Raw genomic sequence first — 19,011 nt, forward strand, 5'->3', positions numbered from 1 at the left:
TCATCAACTGCTGCCTCTAATAGAAAATCCAACATCATCGTCGTCAGATGGAGGTCAATCCAAGCTTTAGGCTAAGCACAAGCAAGCCGAGATTTGATGCATCATGAGGAACTGAGGATTTTAGCATCCGAGAAGGTGGCCAATAGCAAATAACTCCAATCCGACTTCTTGTCACTAGGACCAACTACGTGATGACATGAAGCTCATGAGGTCGTTGGTAGGGGCCCTGATTATGGTGTTGAAGGAGGCAATGTAGAGTGAAGGAGGAGGTGTGAGGAAGATGAAGAACAAAAAAAATTAAAGAAAAAATGTTATTGGACAAAACTACCCCCAAGCTACAAATAAGATTGAAAGTTTGGATCCTTATTTGAGACAAAATCAATCATTTTTTGTTCTTATTTGATACAATGTCTACTTTGGATCCTTTTTTGAGAAAATAAACCCACTTTAGACCCTTATTTGAGATTTTCCCTTTCTTTTATATATCCGATTTTATCCTATTTTGAGTAAACATCAAACGCAAGATATGATAAATTTTGTCTTATTCTAAATTTTATTATGATCACCAAATGCAGCTTCACTGGATTGGACATGTTAACTTACTTAATTTGCAGCGAGTCTAACGTTGCTCGGTTTCTCCAACCTTTCCTTATCCATACCTGGGAAGATGGAGAAAATGTCAAACTATCTCCGTCATTTTATTTTATTTTTGAATTCAGGCATGCTATTCCATCCGTTAAACTTGGAAAAAATTTATAAACCAAAATGTCAAATTATTTAAAATGGCTCCACTTCACATTTTCATATTTTCGTGAACGTTATAAGGGAACAAAATTTCAAAGTTAAAAAATAAAATAAAAAAATGATTCCAAAAATATATAGATTTAAAAAGAAAAAAATAGATTTGGCGCAAAATGGAAGCTCCTCTCGTTAGAGATTTTTTCCCCTCGAATTATTTGACGAAGACGAAGATGCTGACAGCGTCCACCTGCGCCACCTCCGCGCGTCCTCCATCGCCGCCGCTCCCTCCGCGGAAAGATGAGAGCTTTCACCTCAGACCCGCTTCTCGGCGGCAGCTCCTCGCCGCCCTCGTCTTCCCCGTCGCTCCTCTCCTCGTCGCCGGCGAGCCCACGTCTCCGTTCTCGCCCGTCGCTGACGCCCGCGGCCTCTTCCAGATGCCCCCTCCTCGGCTCACCAATAGGTGAGAGTGAGAGTGAACCTTGTCTGTGATTTTGCTCATTCTGACGTATACTGCTCTTGCCGTGTCGGGTTTGCTATGAATTGCTGGTGTTAGTGTTGCTTGAGGCAGTTTTTGATTGGAAGTCCTGTCCTTTTTTATTCTCACGGCTCAAGAAGCTGTGCATTTTTGTTTACTACGGTTGAATTGTGCTTGCATTTTGTTCAAATGTGAAGTTTAGAGGCACGGGCTAGGTATTTATTGGTGGGTTTGCTGTGGGAAGGTATTTATTGGTGGGTTTGCTGTGGGAAGGTATTTATTGGTGGGTTTGCCGTGGGAAGGTATTTCTTTGCGAGGGCAGGGGAGTCTGAGTATGATGCCCCCTCCTCGGCTTACCAATAGTTGAGAGTGAGAGTGACCCTCTGTTTGTGATTTTGCTCGTTTAACATGTATTGTTCTTGCCGTGTTGGGTTTGCTATGAATTGCTGGTGGTTATTGTTGCTTGGGGCAGTTTTTGATTGGAAGTCCTGTCCTTTCCAATTCTTGCGTCTCAAGAAGCCGTGCCTTTTAGTTTACTATGGTTGAGTTGTGCTTGCCGTGAAGTTTAGGGGCACGGACTATGTATTTATTGGTGGGTTTGCTGTGGGAAGGTATTTCTTGGTGAAGGCAGGGGAGTCTGAGTACGAAAGCCTTGGAATAATCAACACTAATCCGGTCGCGAAGACGTCAGTCGATAGCGGGTTGTCAGAGAAAGGGAAGAAGCAGATGGTTCGGGCAGCCTTTGATTTGAAGGAGATGGGGGCATGCGAAAGGAACTGTTGGATTTGGCCTTCTATCACTCAGAGAGCTTACCAAGCTGCTGAAATCATTGCTTCGGTGAACAGGATCAGTCGGAGGTGAGTCATTAACCTCTTTGAAACCAGTATGTGAAGAGGCTTGAGAAGTTCAAGTCGCTGGACTTAAATTAAATTGCACAGGGTTTTAGTCATAAACCTCTGTTTTGTTTATAGAAGCGCAGGTAATTGGTATGGTAATTTTTTACTAAAGAATTCACGAGTTTCAACTTAGCCAATTCCAATTAAATTGGTTCAATTGGCTTTCCACTGTCAAGCTGTGGTGAACTTATTAGAAGTCGAGCTATGGTCTCTTATCCTTCTTGCTTATCTTATTTGAATGGAACACGCACTTCTGTAGTTAGAATTCTGAAGTTGGATGTCATAATGATGTTGCGATCACTGTTGGCAAAAAAAATCATGTTTTTATGTTTACTTGTCACTCCAATTGTTTCATTATCCAATTGCAGCTACATAGTCCCAGAGTATACCTTCCTAGATGCCAGGGGATTGGGAGCCTATGAAGGGAAGAACCTTGACTCTGTTTCAGAGGTAAGAGGAGAGCAAAGCTGTATTTGCTTAGTATGATTGAATGTTGTTATTTCCACGTTATTAGCTTTTCTCATACTTGAAAGTATTGTTCATACCTTGCCGAGTGGAATGTTTGGTGGAGGGTTTTCTATGCTAATGTATATCTGGAGAGGATTAACCATCTCTTCTACTGGATACTTGTTTATGGGTTCATGTGCTCATTTATGTGTGTGTTTCCTTCTCTTTGTAACTGGACGAACTCTCATCCATAATAGCATTAGGTATATGCATCTGACAGCATCTCTCCAAGGATCAAGCCTCCTCCCATAGATGATGGGACTCCTAATGAGAGTGTCGCAGACGTATTCGTTCGCGTCACACAACTTATGTCAATTCTTGAGACCCAGTACTCAGAAGACACCGTAATCATTGTCTCGCCTGATTCTGACAACTTGTCAGTTTTACAAGCTGGCATAGTTGGCCTTGACCTTCGGAGGTAGATGTTATCAAATTTATATGATACATAAATCTTGTAAACAGTGGCCTTTGTTGCTTCATTTTGTGAAGTTTTTCAGGCACAGAGAGCTTTCTTTTGCTCCTGGAGAGGTCAGATTTGTCGATGCCAGCAGCATACCAACTTATAAACAGCCTGCATCTGCTGTTTATAAATGCTTAAATCCACCGAGTTGTACCTGAATTGTATACTCTCTCTCAAAATCTATAATTAGTATGAGGTATCCCAGCCTTCTATTATTTTTAACATAGAGGTTGCAGAATAAACCTGTGACATTTGAATATGTAGAGGGCAAAGGCCCTGTAAGAGGGAAAACTCTTAACTAAATTTTATTTTTCTTGCTGTGCTGGCCCTGTCATCTTAGGTATAATGTTGACACTACCAATCATGTGAAACAATATTGTACCTTAAGGACTTGGTCTTGATAATTTCGGGCCTCATCAGTTAGCTGCCGTTAATGAACTTACATGGTTTGGCTGTATCTGCTAAAGGAGTAAGTTGTTTTATACATCTTTTATTCATTTTGAAGGCTTTAAAGCTCTTGCATCTAGAACTTAGGAGGAAAAGCTCGGTTCATGTTGGAGTTGACGTTCACTTATTCGGAAAGTAGTAAGTCTGCATGTGTGAACCTGTTGGAGTTCATCGTCACTTGTTCTTATAATCATCTTCCACTCTACCTTTCCAAAACGTTGTATTGCAGTCTGCAATTGTCACTTTTGTTCTAAGGAAATAATATCCATCTTTATATGTTTCTTTGGTGTCTAATCATTTTTGCTTTCCATAACGAAGCAATGTGCAGAATTCCATTTTTAGTCAATCATGGAAACGGAGCCTTTTGCTTTGCATTTATATGTTTTGGGCCAGCCTCCCCACGTCGCTTCATGAGTTACTCTTTCTCATTAAAATAGTCATCATGGAATTTGCTCTCTTCCTTTTGAGGCATCAGATGACTAATTTTCCATGAGGACTAATGCTGATATTTCCTTCTTTACCTCTGGAAATGCTTGGTTCTCTAGTTTCCGGTTCTTTGTGTGGCCTCCTGTTGAGAATAGGATGGCTTTCAATATTCAAGTTCAATGTATTGTGACAGATCCCACGGAAGGATTTGGTCACAAAAACCTGTGAGATGGGTAAGAAGTATGGCCTTTTCGCATAATGATTGACCTCGTATGCCCAATCTGTGTTCTCTGCTGATTTTCAAACACCCTATCCCATTTCAAATTTGGATCATGCCGAAACTACTAAGTCACATTGATTTTAAACCGCCTCTTGTAAAATTAACCCCTTGAAGTATTTAGATTGTCTGGTTACGGATAATCCCACCTAACTCTCATGCTTTGTTGCGAATCCGGTCTTGTGCTCAATTGTCAATGCCTCCTAGGAACTCCTCACATCTGACAGTCAAACGATTTTTGCAGGCACAAAACTATCCTTTCCTTTCGGATGGCATCGCTGCAGATACACGGAGATCAGCGAGGAAGGCATTTGTTCTGATTACAGGAAACGTGACCCGTTCGATGAGATGCTGAGCAAAACTGGTGCAGGGGTACTTGGCTTCTGTGGTTTTAGGTGAGTTGAGGTGGGAAGGAAAATCACAAAGTTGTGGAGGGCTCTTCTGATGCCAGATCAATGAAAACTTTGGTCAGCTGCAGCTGCTGCAGCTGGTGTGTACGTTTGGTCTAAGCAGCTCAACCCCCCATCCCCCACCCCCATCAAACGCTTTTGCATTTCTTGACTCTTGGTGTAATATTCAGTCCATCAAATTCTGATCTTGAGAATTCCAATTTGCACTGTGGAACTGCTCTTTCCCTCTCGACCGTACATGTCCAGATATACTAAAGTCACTAAAAAGTTCGCTTTTTCAGGTACTCCCCTCGCTTAATTTACTCATAATGCGAATGATCATTGGACAAAACAAATTTACAAACCGACCAAAAAGAAAAAGAAACGAAATAAAGAATTCCATTCAAATTTAAAAAAGGAAGGAATTCGCAAGAGAAGGAAATATGAAAATTCAGAAAGGAGGCGTGCTTTTTTCTGTTAAAAAGGCGCAAAAAAGCAGAGGAAAAGATAAGGCGTTCCGGCCAGCCGGCCAATCGAGGCCCGTGTATGACGTATCGTCCACTAATGCAATTATCGATTTTCCGGCGCACAAAAAGGGAAGTTGGGGGAAAACTAAATTCGAAATACGCGACACGTACGATGAAATAACATACGACGGCAACTCTCTCTCGTCTTTCTCTCTCTTCCGGTCGTCGATCGGTTTGGTTTGATTTGATTTGATTTGATCATCAAGCACTCCGAATGCCGTCATAACACCCCCGCTGATCGCCGTCAAGAACCGTCCGCCCCTCTTTTAAGGGTCGCCATCGCCGCCGTCCTCTGCTCTGCTTCGGCTTCACATCACATCACCGGTCGACTGAGCTCGCGTTCCTTCCATCTCTCTCTCTCTCTCTCTCTCTCTCTGTGGCCTGCCTTTGAAATTGGTCTTGCCGGGGAAGGTGGTTTTTCGATTTGGAGGGGAAAAGGTGGATTCTTGATGCGCCGCTAGGGATTCTTCTCGATCGGGTCGTTCCTCGCGATGGCTATCCGGGGTGTCGATTTCAAGTGGTTAGTTCCCCGATCTCTCCTCGACCCACGAGTTTTTTCGGGAGCGTTCTTGCTTGGATGGTCTTTCTTGATTCTGGGTAATGACGAAATGGGTGTTCTTGCAGGTACGACGGCTTCTTCTTGTCCATGCTCGCGACCAGTGTGTATCCTTTGTGGGTATCTTTCGAGTTGTCGTGCTCTTTTGAATGGGGTTTCGTCGGGGTGATTTGTAGCGTTGGGAATGCGAGTGCGTATTTAAATTGGCGAGATTTCAAGAGTCGGTGTAGTAATTCTCCACATTGGATGTTATTGGGAAAGAGTTCGCGGATTGATTGAATCTTTGAATCTTCCGAGATATCTGTGCAGCATTGGATGCATTTCTCATTGTTGGAGATCGATTATGGACTAATCTTTTATTATCACTTGTTGTCGAAGACGTATTTTTCTTGACCACGTGTTTTCAGTATCATTGTGGCGATCAACTGGAAGCGGTATCATCTCTGTACATACCCGTTGCACATATGGATTGTGGTGGGTTTCGCATCTCGATTTGATTATATTGTGTGCATGTGTGTGTGAGTGAGGATCTTTTGTTCTTTGCACAATGAAGGATTGCTTTTTTACCTTATGGATACTCTTTGGTGCAGGTTGATTACACGACTGTATTCGTTTTTCGATTGTTAATGTTTGTAGATAATGGACTTGCTGCCGGAATGGGATTGTACGTCCTTCTACCATTCATATTGATATTTTGGATATCCTGTGGGGTCGTTATGATTGTCAAGTGATTGTGCATATATGAGTGCTTGGATATTTTGTCATTCTGGAGCTTATTTTTTACTTATGCAGTTTCAAACTAATTCATCACATCAGGGACTATCTAAATAGTGCTTTTTTTAATCCTTTCAACACATCATGTCTTGGCTGTGCATAGTTTGACACCATTTCATCTACTCTACCAATTAGTACAGATGCTGTGGTCTATGTTATTGCTTATCCTATACCTGCTTTATCTCTCATTCGTTAACTTGAGAATTATTAGTGGACACTCAGTGTAATCTATAGATAATTGTGCAATCCATGCGGTTCAAATAGAATTCGCTTTTGTCAAGCATCTAGAATTCTAATCGCGTGCGGTGATGTCAAGTTGCTGTACTGTCGGTTAGTGACTGTTCATAACTGTGTTCTGGACTCTGAGGTTGTGGAACTTTCGTGCTTGTATTGCACGAAGAATTAACGATGAATAAATTTGATTGTGTTTGTGTAAGTTGCAAATGTCCTTTTGATATTTATATTGAATATTTGTGGGTTCTTAGGGACTTTGGTTGGCAGCAGAGATATGCTCGATTTTGTGGGAGAGTAGTTGTACTTTCTGTTCTCTCCCTGATATTATATCCGTTTCTTTGGGCCTGGACTATAATCGGCACCCTATGGTTCACAAGTGCAAGAAATTGTGTAAGTCTTTTCTTTTGTCAAATCAGTATTAGTGCCCGCATCATCAGTGAATTTAAATTGAAGACTTTGTATTTCGGTTTTCTCAGTTACCAGAAGAGGGTCAGAAATGGGGTTTCCTTATTTGGTTACTCTTCAGTTATTGTGGCCTCCTGTGCATAGCTTGCATGTCTGTGGGAAAGGTTTGTGGCTTTGTTCATTTAAGCATTGTCCATATTTCCATTGCCCCTTCCCACTGCTCCCAAAACTGTCTCGACCTTTTCCTCATACTCACCTCTAGACTTGCCGTGACCTACATAATTGTTTATTCATAGAGATTGCTTCTTCTCTAACCTGTCATATAATGGAAATCACAGTGGTTGACACGAAGACAAGCACACCTTGTGCGAGCTCAACAAGGCATACCCGTTTCAGAGTATGGGGTAAGTACGATAAAGTGATGCAGAGATATGGATATATGCTTAAAAAGTTGTACTTTTGATTAATTTTTTTTAAAGACTTTATTTTTATACTTGAGGTTCTTTTAAGAGTCCATTCAACTTTATGTTTACGTTATCTATCTTGCTGTTACTTTGATAAATCATTTGTTCCTTCTCTACAGCGAAAGACATATAAAAGCACCTCTGTGCCAAAGAATAGACTTGTGCTTGTTTGTCTTTGTATTTCAAAACTATTGCGTCATCGATTAGAATTGGTTTGTAACACGACACAAACACGGACTTGGGTTAAGGATCAAGGATAGATCCTTATTTCTGCCAGAATATCTAGTTCAATCTTCTGTTAAGGCTTCTTGGCTTCTAAAGTTACAATAAAGATGAGCAAATTGCAATTATAAGTTTTGCATGAAGTAACTTCATTGGATATAGTGGGGTCAAGGTTCCAATCCTACTATGTCAGTTATGATTCCTTTGTTCAGAGCTACATTAGGGAACTCTAGAAGCATTTTTCCCCCATCTCGGCATCCATATTGATGTAGACCTATTCTGTGTATTCTTGGCAATATTTTCTAAAATTTTTGGTTACTTTCCCCTGTAAATTAATTCTTATTACCAGTGCAAATGTTTTTCTATCACATTATGTGTTTGCTCATTCCTATATCGTGCCCTGGAGTTCTTCTGCAGGTTCTAGTTGATATGGTACGGGTGCCAGACTGGGCATTTGAAGCAGCCGGTCAAGAGATGAGGGGTATGGGACCGGATGCTGCTACTTACCACCCTGGTCTATATCTAACTACAACACAGGCAAGTGGCGCTTTTGATTTTGGTTTGTAGGTCAAGGATTTAGATTCCCTAAGTGATAGGTTTTTCTGTTTGCCGATGGGATTTTGAGCCCCTATGATCTTATTGGATTCAGGGACCACGGTTGATGTAATGTGAGCTAAAAACCTCCAATTAGGATTGGTCTTCTGTAAATTGGCTTTAGTTATCATCGATCCAATCATATTCACAGGGGAGTTTTTCACAAACTCGTTGATGGCAAGTTTAAACTTTGGGGTGAGCTTCCTATTATGTTGTGTGCAGAGGGAAGCCGTTGAAGCCCTTATCCAGGAACTCCCCAAGTTCAGGCTTAAAGCTGTTCCAACTGACTGCAGTGAATGCCCCATCTGCTTAGAAGAGTTCCATGTGGGGAATGAGGTAAGAAAATATGCTTCTCTTCAGAGATTTTTGTAGCTTATGAGTGGAATAATGGTTGAGCCTCCTCATTTCAGAAGTCCACCTTAAGTTAAAAAGGTTACATTTCAGAAAGGTGGAGACACTAGTGCTTATAACAAGTTTCTTCTTAGTGTTGTGTCGATCTATTGTGGTTAACTTTGAGGGTGTGGGACAAAGTACCTTACCCCCAAAAAATTTCAGGTTCGAGGCCTTCCTTGTGCTCACAATTTTCACGTGGAGTGCATCGATGAGTGGCTACGTCTTAATGTGAAATGTCCTCGGTGCCGCTGCTCTGTGTTCCCAAACCTGGACCTCAGTGCCTTGTCTAACCTTCGCCCTGAATCAGAACGATCACCGGCCCCTATTATCACAACAAACCGTTACGTGCAGACCCAACAATCTTCTAGCCAAAGCTATCTGATGAGATTGCCTGGCTTTCTCCGTCCAGTTCGGTCTGAGAATGCGGGGCTGCCCAACGGCAATGATGTTCTCCTGGACATCAGTGAGAATGGACAAGTGGCTGCGGCTACTCAGGAACGAGCGAACGGCATGGGACTACTACCTCCCGATGGGTCTAGGCTCAATGGACAGTCTACATGAGGTAAAGAGTACGTTCATCATTGTTTCTCGTCTCACAAAAGTTTTTCCTTTAATTTACGCTAACCCTGTCCCGAGTAAAGACAGAAATGTTCGTCCATGTGATCGTCATTTGTCCATCGCGTGGCGCCCGTCATATGTGATAAGTCTTACTGATGTAGGGTACGGATTTTGTAACAAAATTGGTTGCAAACTCATTTTCAGATCAATGATATGCGGATATATGCCTTTTACCAAGCTGAATTATATGCCTAGCCCGTTGGACTGATTTCTTTAAATCAAGCTGCCTTTAACCAATTGGGTTCAAAGTTCCAGCTCAGGAAAATTTGAAATTTTGAACATGCCGACGTGCATCGATATCATTTTATGATACGGTGACTCGCATCTCACTTCTCATTTGCTCTTTATCGATCTTTGTCTGCCGATGTGTTGTGATTGTACGACACGGGTCGAATCTCGGTTTGCAAATAAAGAGGGTATTATATGTCCGAAGAGCTTGTGTCATACATATATGTATATATGATTCTGAATTTGTCTTGGTGGAGAAGCAGACTGCATCTAGCTTGTGGGGTGGAAAAAGGAGGGAGGAATGGGGTTTGGATGCTTTGCTTGTTTATGATAAGGTGATGTGTGTCTTACGGAAATAGTGGAAATGCTTGGGACATTATTCGTGACATCTCTTTTTGTCGGCCTCTTGTATTTCGCGTGAGCGTTTGGATGTCCATTAGAGGAAAAAAATTTGAGGAACAGGGAGAATCTGTGCGCTTTAAGATCCATGCAGAATAGCCCCGTGTTAAAGTAAGCTCCTCTCTTGCCAACTCCTTTTGTCGTACCGGCTCTTAGCCTTTCGAGCCTTTTACCATCCTGGAATTCCATTTCGAGCGAGCTTTATCATGGTGTCGATGAATTGCTAATCCTAGGATCGGAAGTACCCTCGCGGGGCGAACGGTGGGGGCTTTTGTCGACGGCGGCGGCGCCGTCGTTGTTGAATCGAAAACGAAGGCTTGTCCATGGATTCGTGGTCTCAGTTGTGCCGACGCATACGAAAGCAATGGGATTATCTTTGACTTACTGGGCAAAAAAAAGGAAAGACACTAGCTCAAATCATATGCTTAAGTATCCAATGGGAGCTGATTGACGGTCCTTGTCAATTTTATGAGTCAATTACTCTATCTATGTTGGAAAAGTAAAAATGAAAACGACAAGAATAGAAGAGAGCAAAAGAAATTGAAGGGTTAATACAATATTAAAAAAAAAATACCCATTGTGTCGTAAATATCTTAAATTTTATTTGGATCTTAAAAATTATAAATTTGCCCATTGTAATACGAATATCCAAACGTGTTTTGTAACAAAAAAATCCTAAATTTTCCTATTGTAATACAAATACTTAAAAAAAAATTGTAATATGAAAAACCTCAAATTTAGACTAATGTAAAATATACATTAAATGGAATTGAAAAAGATGGTATAAGTAAACAAAAAAAGAAACTTGACCCATGGTTTGGGTCTTTTTTATTAAGCTTAGGATCTTTTGGGTGTAAAGAAAGTTCGGGGTATTTACGTTGAGGCCTTTTGTCGTATTCGCCCAAAACTTAACCCCTAAGCTGAGTGCCACGTCATCGAGGTCCCCACCTCGGGGCCCCGCACGTGTCCGCAAGCTGTCGGCTCGTCTCGTCGGGGCGACCTCACGCAACCACTGACCACAAGCTTCCCCCTGACAAGATCCACGTGGCCACTGGACCCCACCCAAAATCTACTTCCCACCTTTTCCTTTCTCTCTCTCTCAAATATTAACCTTTTTCGCTTTCTTTCGTTTTCTCCTCTCGCAAGTTCCCTGTCCCCCCACGAATTTATTAACCCCCTCTTACGTAAGATCTCCGCCATGAAAGCCAAGCTCCAACTCAATCTCAAGCTCGACCTCCTCGGACTCCTCGAACTCCTAGGACTCCTCGAGCCCCGCCGCCGCCGCCGGAGACGATGATGAAGAAGAAGCCGCCGTCCCTGTCCTCCTCCCGCGACCTCGACTCCCCCTCCCACCTCTCCGAGTCCCCCCACTCCCCGCTCCGCTTCCACTCCCCTCTCCGCTCCGACCTCGGCGACCCCCGACACCCCTCCCTACTCCTCCCCCGCCGCCTCCCCCACTACCACCACCACCACCACCCCCCGCCGCCGCCGCTCCCGCCGCCGCAGAAGCCCGCCGCCGCCGACCGGTCCCCCTCCCCCCCCCCGCCGGATGCCCAGAAGCCCCTGCCCACGGCGGCGCCGCCGGGGAAGGAGCCCCCCGGGGAGTCCGGTAGCTGCGCGGAGGAGGAAGAGGAGGAGGAGGAGGAGGAGGAGTCGGGCGCGTCGCCGGCGGGGCCGCCGGTGATGGTGATCAGCAGGGCCGTGCGGGAGGGGGGGCCGGCCCGGGAGTTGAGGCACAGGCGAGGAGGAGCACCGAGGACGGCGGCGAGTATGAGGAGGCTGAAGGTGTGGGGGAGGTTGAAGCGGGCGGGGCCGTGCTTCAGGGTCGCGGAGGTGGTCCTGTGCATGGTCTCGTTCTCGGTCATGGCCGCCGACAAGACCAAAGGGTGGAGCGGCGATTCCTTCGATCGCTACAAGGAGTACAGGTGAAGGGCATTTTCTTTGTTGTTATAGATTACATGAACAGGTCCTGGCGGAGGGGCTTATGGAGCTAATGCTGTGTGAGCTTTTGATTCGATGGCAGGTACTGCTTGTCGGTGAACGTCATTGCTTTCGTTTACGCCAGCTTTCAAGCTTTTGATCTGTTCTTGTACATGAGCAAGGGCAAGCACGTCATCCAACACCGAACCCATTATTACTTCAATTTCTTCATGGATCAGGCAAGTAATTCCCATGTAGTAGTGTCGTTTCTGCTGAATTATGATGTTCCATGATTGATCGCCGCGCTGATTGTAGGGGAAATGGATGAATTTCCTAGTGTTCATGCCAAGAGGTCTGGTCGCATTCTATTCGAACCATAATGATCGTCCTTGATAAAAGGTGTATAATGTCTTGTCACTGTTATAGGATCGTTGCGCTGTATCTATCATGTTTGAGCATGAGCTTCGAGTGCGATTTTTGCAGAGTTTCTTGTTATCCTATAGGTTTTGCTCTCTAGAGATTAAGGCAGGCGGGTATTACTTGTTCTTCTAAACATCATTCAATGATGGTTTCAGGCCTGCTCAGCAGTATCGATTAGTGAAGAATATGCTTAAAAATTGTAACTTGGTGGGGACCTCGTTTCCTGCTGCATCAATTTATGCTTGCTTCCTTTTGTGGCTAAGCCGATACCACTGAAGAAAGAACAAGAAGCGCATCCGGAGACATTAGGAATGAAACTATCCATGGGATGGAATGAGAATTACTGAAAGAGAGAATTAAGAGTCCCTCGGTTCCTTTTAAGATCTTGAGTGATGGTATGCATACTGAGAAATGTCTATAACATTGATATACTACAGACGATGCGGTAGAATATTGGTGGTCGTTTGAACAAGGGAGCCATATGGAACACGCCCAATAAGAGTCAGCAGGCCACTTAGCTTGATATACTAAATTTGCAAACCTATCTCACGTTTTACCTTGCACTGTTTCAAAAGATCTCATTGCCTCACTTATCAATTTCATTCCCTGAACTGCTTGTCCTAGCAATCTCAATATTGTTGTCGGCTCTAAGCCTATAATAGCCTTAATTACAAGTGTCAAAGGCTTCAAAATCCCAAGGCTATGGCTTCTTTGATTGCTTTTGTGCAATCAACTTAGGAAGATGAAACTACTAAGAGAGGGATACGCTATTCGAGTGCAGAATTGCCTTATGCTTGAATCCGCGTGTCATCTCTTAGCTATAGGTTATTCATGGCCTTTCACTTGACTGTGAATCTTTGAACCTATACATGATGTGTTTCTTTTTTCTGGATAACTTCGAGAGTTTTATTGCATAGACAACACGGCAGGGTAGCAAATGTTGCTTCATGCTCAAGAATCTGTACACTGATCAGCTAAAAGCATGTTGGCACAAAGTGTTCTTTGTCGAACCTAAACATGATTTGAATAAAAGCAACTGTTCCCATGAGGAGATTGACGGAAACTGACCAAGAATTTTCACTGCAGATTCTGGCGTATCTTCTGATGTCAGCATCATCATCCGCAGCAACCCGCGTCGACGACTGGAAATCAAATTGGGGGAGCGATAAGTTCACGGAGATGGCCAGTGCTTCCATCGCCATGTCCTTCTTGGCCTTCATGGCTTTCGCCATCAGCTCCCTCATTTCCAGCTACAGCCTGTTCATCCGTTTATAATGATCTGGGAAAGCTCGATACATACTGCTGGTTCTCCAAGCTACAGGGGATTAGTCATATAGGAAATTCTTTTTTACCCGACATTACGAAATTAAGCATATCATTTGATTTTTGTACAGGGAGAAATAAGTGCTAGCGGCTCAGATCCTTTCTACCCCGTTGAATGGGAAGCATGTAGATGTAGGGTACCATAAAAGCAGCTGGATGTGGCTAATGCATGTATACTGTTCTGTATACTGAATCAATAAGCAGCCATCCTTTTCTTCCTGCTCAAAATAAGAGATCTTTTGCCTTGTACATCTAACTTCATAAGTTGTGCATAATCTGATGTCAAAAATGATGAGCAAGCCGATGGCTCTGGCTAATGAACCCATCCACTTTGCTTCTTTGAGCGCATGTCGTCGATTTTAATCATGCAAACTGATTCATTACCGTTTGCTCTCGGTAAATTGGCTATTTATCTTATCAGTGACAATGGATTTTGCCGTCCGAACAGACGTGAGATCACTAAATTTGCGTTAGACTATGGTGCCGTTAGCTGTAGGAAACAATAATAAATATCAAGAAACTGAGGTCCAGCTTTAAACAATCAAGACAGTTTGGCCGAGTGGTCTAAGGCGCCAGATTTAGGCTCTGGTCCGAAAGGGCGTGGGTTCAAATCCCACAGCTGTCAGTTTTTCCTTTTCTTTTTCTTTTTCCTTTTTAAATTTTCCTCTTATTATGGACCGAATCATTTTGTATTTTCCACTTTGTTCACGGTGGCCCTTGGGCCCTAACCCAAAAACATCAAACGTCCAATGTAGAATGCATTTGGGAATCACTTTCAAAACTCTCTTAAGCTTTAAAAGCATCTGGGCAAATGCAAGGACCAATTGTCAATTTTTTTTAGAGAGCTCTAGGATTTGCTATTATGTTTCCAAAGGCCTCTAACCCAAGGCAAGTCTAGAGTGGTTTGGCTTTTGACTATTTTCGTAATGCGAGTATATACCATCCCTATAATTTCATAATTATAGAAATACTCTTGACTTACTCTACCTTGCTAGTGCGGGACTCATCCATCGATGAGCAACTAGGCAGCCTCACTTGGGGTTTACAGAAACCCAAGTGGCGTTGCTTGAGGTTGCGACTTCAAGCAAGGGTGGCCAACGGTGGTTTGAGTTTCATTGATGAAGTTCTAAAATTTTAAAAATAAAAAATAAAAATAGCAAAAAGTCTTTTACAAAGTGTAGTATTTTCCAAATAACATTTACATCAAAATTATTTCTCGACATATTTAGAAATTACACTTTACCAAACACTTTCACATTTAAAAAAAAAATGCTCCTTCACCTCAAAACCTCAAATCTTTTATATGTTTTTCGAAGGCTTTTCCCGACAGCGCTAGCCGTAGTCTATCGCTGCTATGATAAAACATTGATGAGCTTCTTTGACTTTTGAAACATCCCAGGACGCAATCTTCATTCAAGTACCAATGAAAGGGGGTAGAAGTTACAGCTCCTAGGTTTGGTTTTGGGGGTTTCTCTTGCTGGCTTTTCTAACTTCCCTTATTACCTACCACTTCACTTTATCACATCGAAAGATCCTATATGCAAAAGACAAATTAGGGACGTCAGCGTGGTCCGAAGATTTCAGCCTCTGTCCCAAACTCTTACCTCATGTGTGGGGTCTCATGACCTCAGGCGACATTGGCCAACAGCTTTGAGTTCCGGTAGCAAATAATTAAAATTTTAGTAATGTCGAATTAGGGACGTCACCATGATTTGAAGATTTTACTTTCTATCTAGATGTTGAACCGTTCTATCTATTTTGAATTTCTCGAGCGACCTACCATTCTGTTCCCTCCGGTGGGGTTTCAACTTTCCATCATGCCCCCGCTCTTGAAGTAAAACTCGCACCTCATAAAGTGCTAGAAGTTGAGTTAGCAAGCAGGAAATTATTAAGAGCCATAGAGAGAGTTGAAGGGTCTAATGGCTCATCATTAGTCTCCCCGATGTTCGTGGCCTTGCATATCATGATTGATTTGTCAAACAATCATCGAGTAAATGTCCCGGATCGATTTGCATTTACCTAAATATTCTTAGAAATAGCACCTTTCGACATATTTATTAATACGATCACATGATTTGACACAAAAGGGTATATTTGTCTTTAGAAAAACTCAACAATAAAGGAAAATGTATTTTATCCTTTTCAGATTAGAAAATTCATTTTCTTGACTTTAAATGTGCATGTCTTTTATCTTATCGTAAGTGATTTTTCATTGAGTAATCATTTTTTCAACAAAACAAGATACACAAACTTCACTTATACATATACACCCATAATTTTTAATTATTTGGATTTAACTCAATCTCTATCTTGCCACCCATCTATGATGCCAGCCTGTTTTCCTCTACTAATGAATGTACATGGAAAATTCTTCAACAAATCATTGTTAGTTGCGAAAGCGACGCCCAAGATCTCCATAATTTGAATCAAGAACACATATACAATTGAGTAAAGAGATTTGCATATTTAATTTGGAATCCATCATTTTTGTTATAGAATAGCCACAATTTAAAGCTTAAGTATTTTTTTCTTTATTGCCCTCTATATTATTAACTCAATGAAATCGCCCCTTACCCTTAGTGATCAATAAATGCTCTTTAAGTAAAGTTATTTGTGTGTCGGGATTAGAAAATAGGCTTGAGTACTATCTATGAAGTTTTCATCTATGACCTCTTATCATGGGCCAGGTTTAACTCGACCCATACTAATTAATTCTATATTAAACTAATTAATAAACCTTATATATTACTTGATTCAACCAATCTCGTAAAAATTACGATATCAATTAATGTAACTCACATTTAAAAAAACTCTTACAATCATAACTTTTTTTTTGTGGTGGTACTGTACAATGGCATGAAAAATGAATGAAAAATGAATGAATACGGTGAGGTGAGATCAATCAATGATCTTAAAAATGGTCCCGACATTCATTAATCCGGTCTTGACCACGAACGGCTTAGAGAGCTTAGAATGGTTCCAGCAAGTACAAAGTATCATTGGATTCCAGATCAAGTATCATTGGATACCAGATCAAGCCAACCGCGATGAGCATATCTTAAAAAGTCACGAACCAGGCAATCAAATAAAGCCCTGTCTGTGGGGTCCACACGGAAATTTAATAAAAATATGACAGCGAAAAAAAAAAAAAAAATCGGAGATAGGAGCTAAATCTTATAGGCACATGCAAGGCTACTTGTTCCTTCACGTGTGCCTCGCTTTGATGTCGATGAAATGTAAATGGACTTTTTTTAGGGGTTGAGAGGATGGAATTTTATCCAAAAAAAAAAAAAAAAATCCTAAACTTAAAGTGTAGTGGATTCGATTCTAGACATTATAGCTCAATCGGTGTGATCATATATCTTTTGATAGTTTCTTAATATAATTCCATTGGCCAATTTATGCTTTTTAATCTTTAACATAACAATCCAATTATTGTCCTCTATCATAAATATCACGGTCAGTGGTGACGTGAGTGATTTTTATAATTTAAAAAAAATTCTGAATTTTCTTTTATTTTTATGTCCTTTTTTTCTCCCCTTTCTTTTTACCCCTATTTTACTGTTTCATTTTTTTTTTTTTTTTCATCCACGGGTCATCTAGGCCTTGGCAATAACCGGTGATTTAGGTATAGAAACCTAGTCATGATTCATTATGAACCCAACTAAGGGCATGCTTATTTTAGTGAAAGTGTTTCTCGAAAATTAATTTTGTGGACTTTTTACCTATTTGATTCACCGAAAATGACTAGTCAACGAAAAACACTTTTCAGTTAATGAAAACGTGCGTAAAATTGGGAAAATGAATTCCTAATTCTAAAAGATAAGAACATATTCTTAGAATCGCTCCTCTCAATTTTTTTAATTTTTAATTTTCTTTTCTTTCATTGTCTTTTCCTTCTCTCTTCGCTAATCGCTAGATCTCAGCATAGAGTTATGAGATTGAAATTATTAAAAAATTTGACTATTTTTTTGTCTGAGATAAAGTTATATGAGATAGAAATTATCTTCCAAATAATACCAAACACTAGAAAACGTTTTCGACCAAAGATTATAAGTTTTTTTGAAAAATGATGTCCTGAAAAATATATTCCTTTATCATAAAATTCTCTTCAAAACAAACGGATCCTAGGACATTGATTTGCCAACTCATTCTTTGGAAACCACGTATGCTTCCCTCACGACACGATCTTCTAAATCTTCTAGCCATGTTAGCCCGAGTTAACTCACTCCTTGCAGACTTCTACCGACGTGAAGGAAACTCGGAGCGAGTTCAAGGTTGGCAATATGAGGTACAGCTCCTGCGAAAGTGATGGAGTCGTGTTTACATGTAAAGCTAAAAAGTCAAGATTCAAACCTAGAGATGACGAGCTTAGAGACCAAGTTTAGGAGAGTACGAAGTAAGGTTTCATGACCCCGACCCTCTGTCTAGATTAAATCCAACATTTCACCTACAATGCAATCATTTTGACAGCAAGACCCCTCATTGAGTTCCTTAACGTGCACATTTGATTTTCAATTAGGTCCCGTAATACATAACTTTGTTTTTATGCCCACGCCTCCTCAATTTGACTGGAGCGTGTAAAAGCAAAAGGGTTGTCGATACCGTCATAGTGCGTTATAAAAATTATATGAAATTTTGAAGATCGCCACCACCCATCACTTTCCCCTATATTAAACTTCTTATTTGAAAATTTAGGGCAATTTGCATTGTGGACCTTTTATACAGTGTCTTTAAATTTGGATTGGCCAAAGAACCGGTGAGTTGATCGACGGAACCGCCAAGTTGATGATGTACATAGTTTACAACTGTATTAAAAAGTACCAACTTATTTATTTCTTTTCTTTTATTTTTTTTTCATTTTCCTTCTTCCTCCACCAGTGCCAGGCCTCAGCAATGGCCAGCTACTACCCACAAGCGAGGTTGCCAGCTATCCTGAGGCCCAATGATTGACAAAGGAAGAAGGAAAATGAAAAAACAAAGAAAAGAAAAATATTAATATTTGAATTTTTAAAAATTAATTTGTAAAATGTCTAATCGACATATAGGACGGTTAGAGTCCAAATCAGCACTTTTCGATTAAAATTGACTAAAATGATTAAATTGACAAATTGACAAAATTTATGACTCGGTTTGACAATTGAAAAGTTTAAGACCTGAATTGATATAAATGATATAGGTTTATGATTTTTTTTATAATCATCAAAAGGCTTATGATTCTTTTATTTGCTAAAAGAAAGGCTCCTCGCATAAAATTAAATGTATCATGTCCTAAGTCTTTTGTAGCATAATATAGGGGAAATATTAAATTAAATT

The 19,011-nt window shown here is 41.2% G+C and overlaps 3 protein-coding genes and 1 non-coding gene across 6 annotated transcripts; all 4 read left to right on the plus strand.

Moving 5' to 3' along the window:
* Positions 1–922: 922 nt before the first annotated feature.
* On the plus strand, positions 923–4,871 carry LOC104418605. Of its 3 annotated transcripts, none has more exons than XR_001983295.2 (7): positions 923–1,201; positions 1,828–2,073; positions 2,481–2,562; positions 2,823–3,037; positions 3,117–3,275; positions 3,420–3,548; positions 4,474–4,871. XR_001983295.2 is itself a non-coding variant. In XM_010029998.3 (6 exons), the coding sequence occupies exons 1-5, from the start codon at positions 972–974 to the stop codon at positions 3,235–3,237; spliced, it is 894 nt and encodes a 297-aa protein (XP_010028300.2). In that variant the 5' UTR covers positions 923–971; the 3' UTR covers positions 3,238–3,275; positions 4,474–4,871. The 3 variants fall into 3 exon arrangements, 1 of the variants encoding a protein (XP_010028300.2); XR_720714.3 differs by lacking the exon at positions 3,420–3,548 and adding an exon at positions 3,585–3,664; XM_010029998.3 differs by lacking the exon at positions 3,420–3,548.
* Positions 4,872–5,198: 327 nt separating this feature from the next.
* Positions 5,199–9,588, plus strand: LOC104418627 (E3 ubiquitin-protein ligase SIS3). Its single transcript, XM_010030019.3, has 10 exons — positions 5,199–5,665; positions 5,770–5,808; positions 6,109–6,175; positions 6,292–6,365; positions 6,961–7,099; positions 7,186–7,278; positions 7,453–7,518; positions 8,218–8,337; positions 8,617–8,730; positions 8,950–9,588. The coding sequence occupies exons 1-10, from the start codon at positions 5,637–5,639 to the stop codon at positions 9,346–9,348; spliced, it is 1,140 nt and encodes a 379-aa protein (XP_010028321.2). The 5' UTR covers positions 5,199–5,636; the 3' UTR covers positions 9,349–9,588.
* Positions 9,589–10,735: 1,147 nt separating this feature from the next.
* On the plus strand, positions 10,736–13,946 carry LOC104434312 (CASP-like protein 4A3). Its single transcript, XM_010047263.2, has 3 exons — positions 10,736–11,957; positions 12,056–12,191; positions 13,459–13,946. The coding sequence occupies exons 1-3, from the start codon at positions 11,326–11,328 to the stop codon at positions 13,645–13,647; spliced, it is 957 nt and encodes a 318-aa protein (XP_010045565.2). The 5' UTR covers positions 10,736–11,325; the 3' UTR covers positions 13,648–13,946.
* Positions 13,947–14,240: 294 nt separating this feature from the next.
* TRNAL-UAG lies at positions 14,241–14,320 on the plus strand. The gene has a single exon. It is a non-coding gene; the product is annotated as a tRNA-Leu (tRNA).
* Positions 14,321–19,011: the final 4,691 nt, after the last annotated feature.

This window comes from Eucalyptus grandis, chromosome 2 (assembly GCF_016545825.1).
Source record: "Eucalyptus grandis isolate ANBG69807.140 chromosome 2, ASM1654582v1, whole genome shotgun sequence".
NCBI classification, from domain to species: Eukaryota; Viridiplantae; Streptophyta; class Magnoliopsida; order Myrtales; family Myrtaceae; genus Eucalyptus; species Eucalyptus grandis.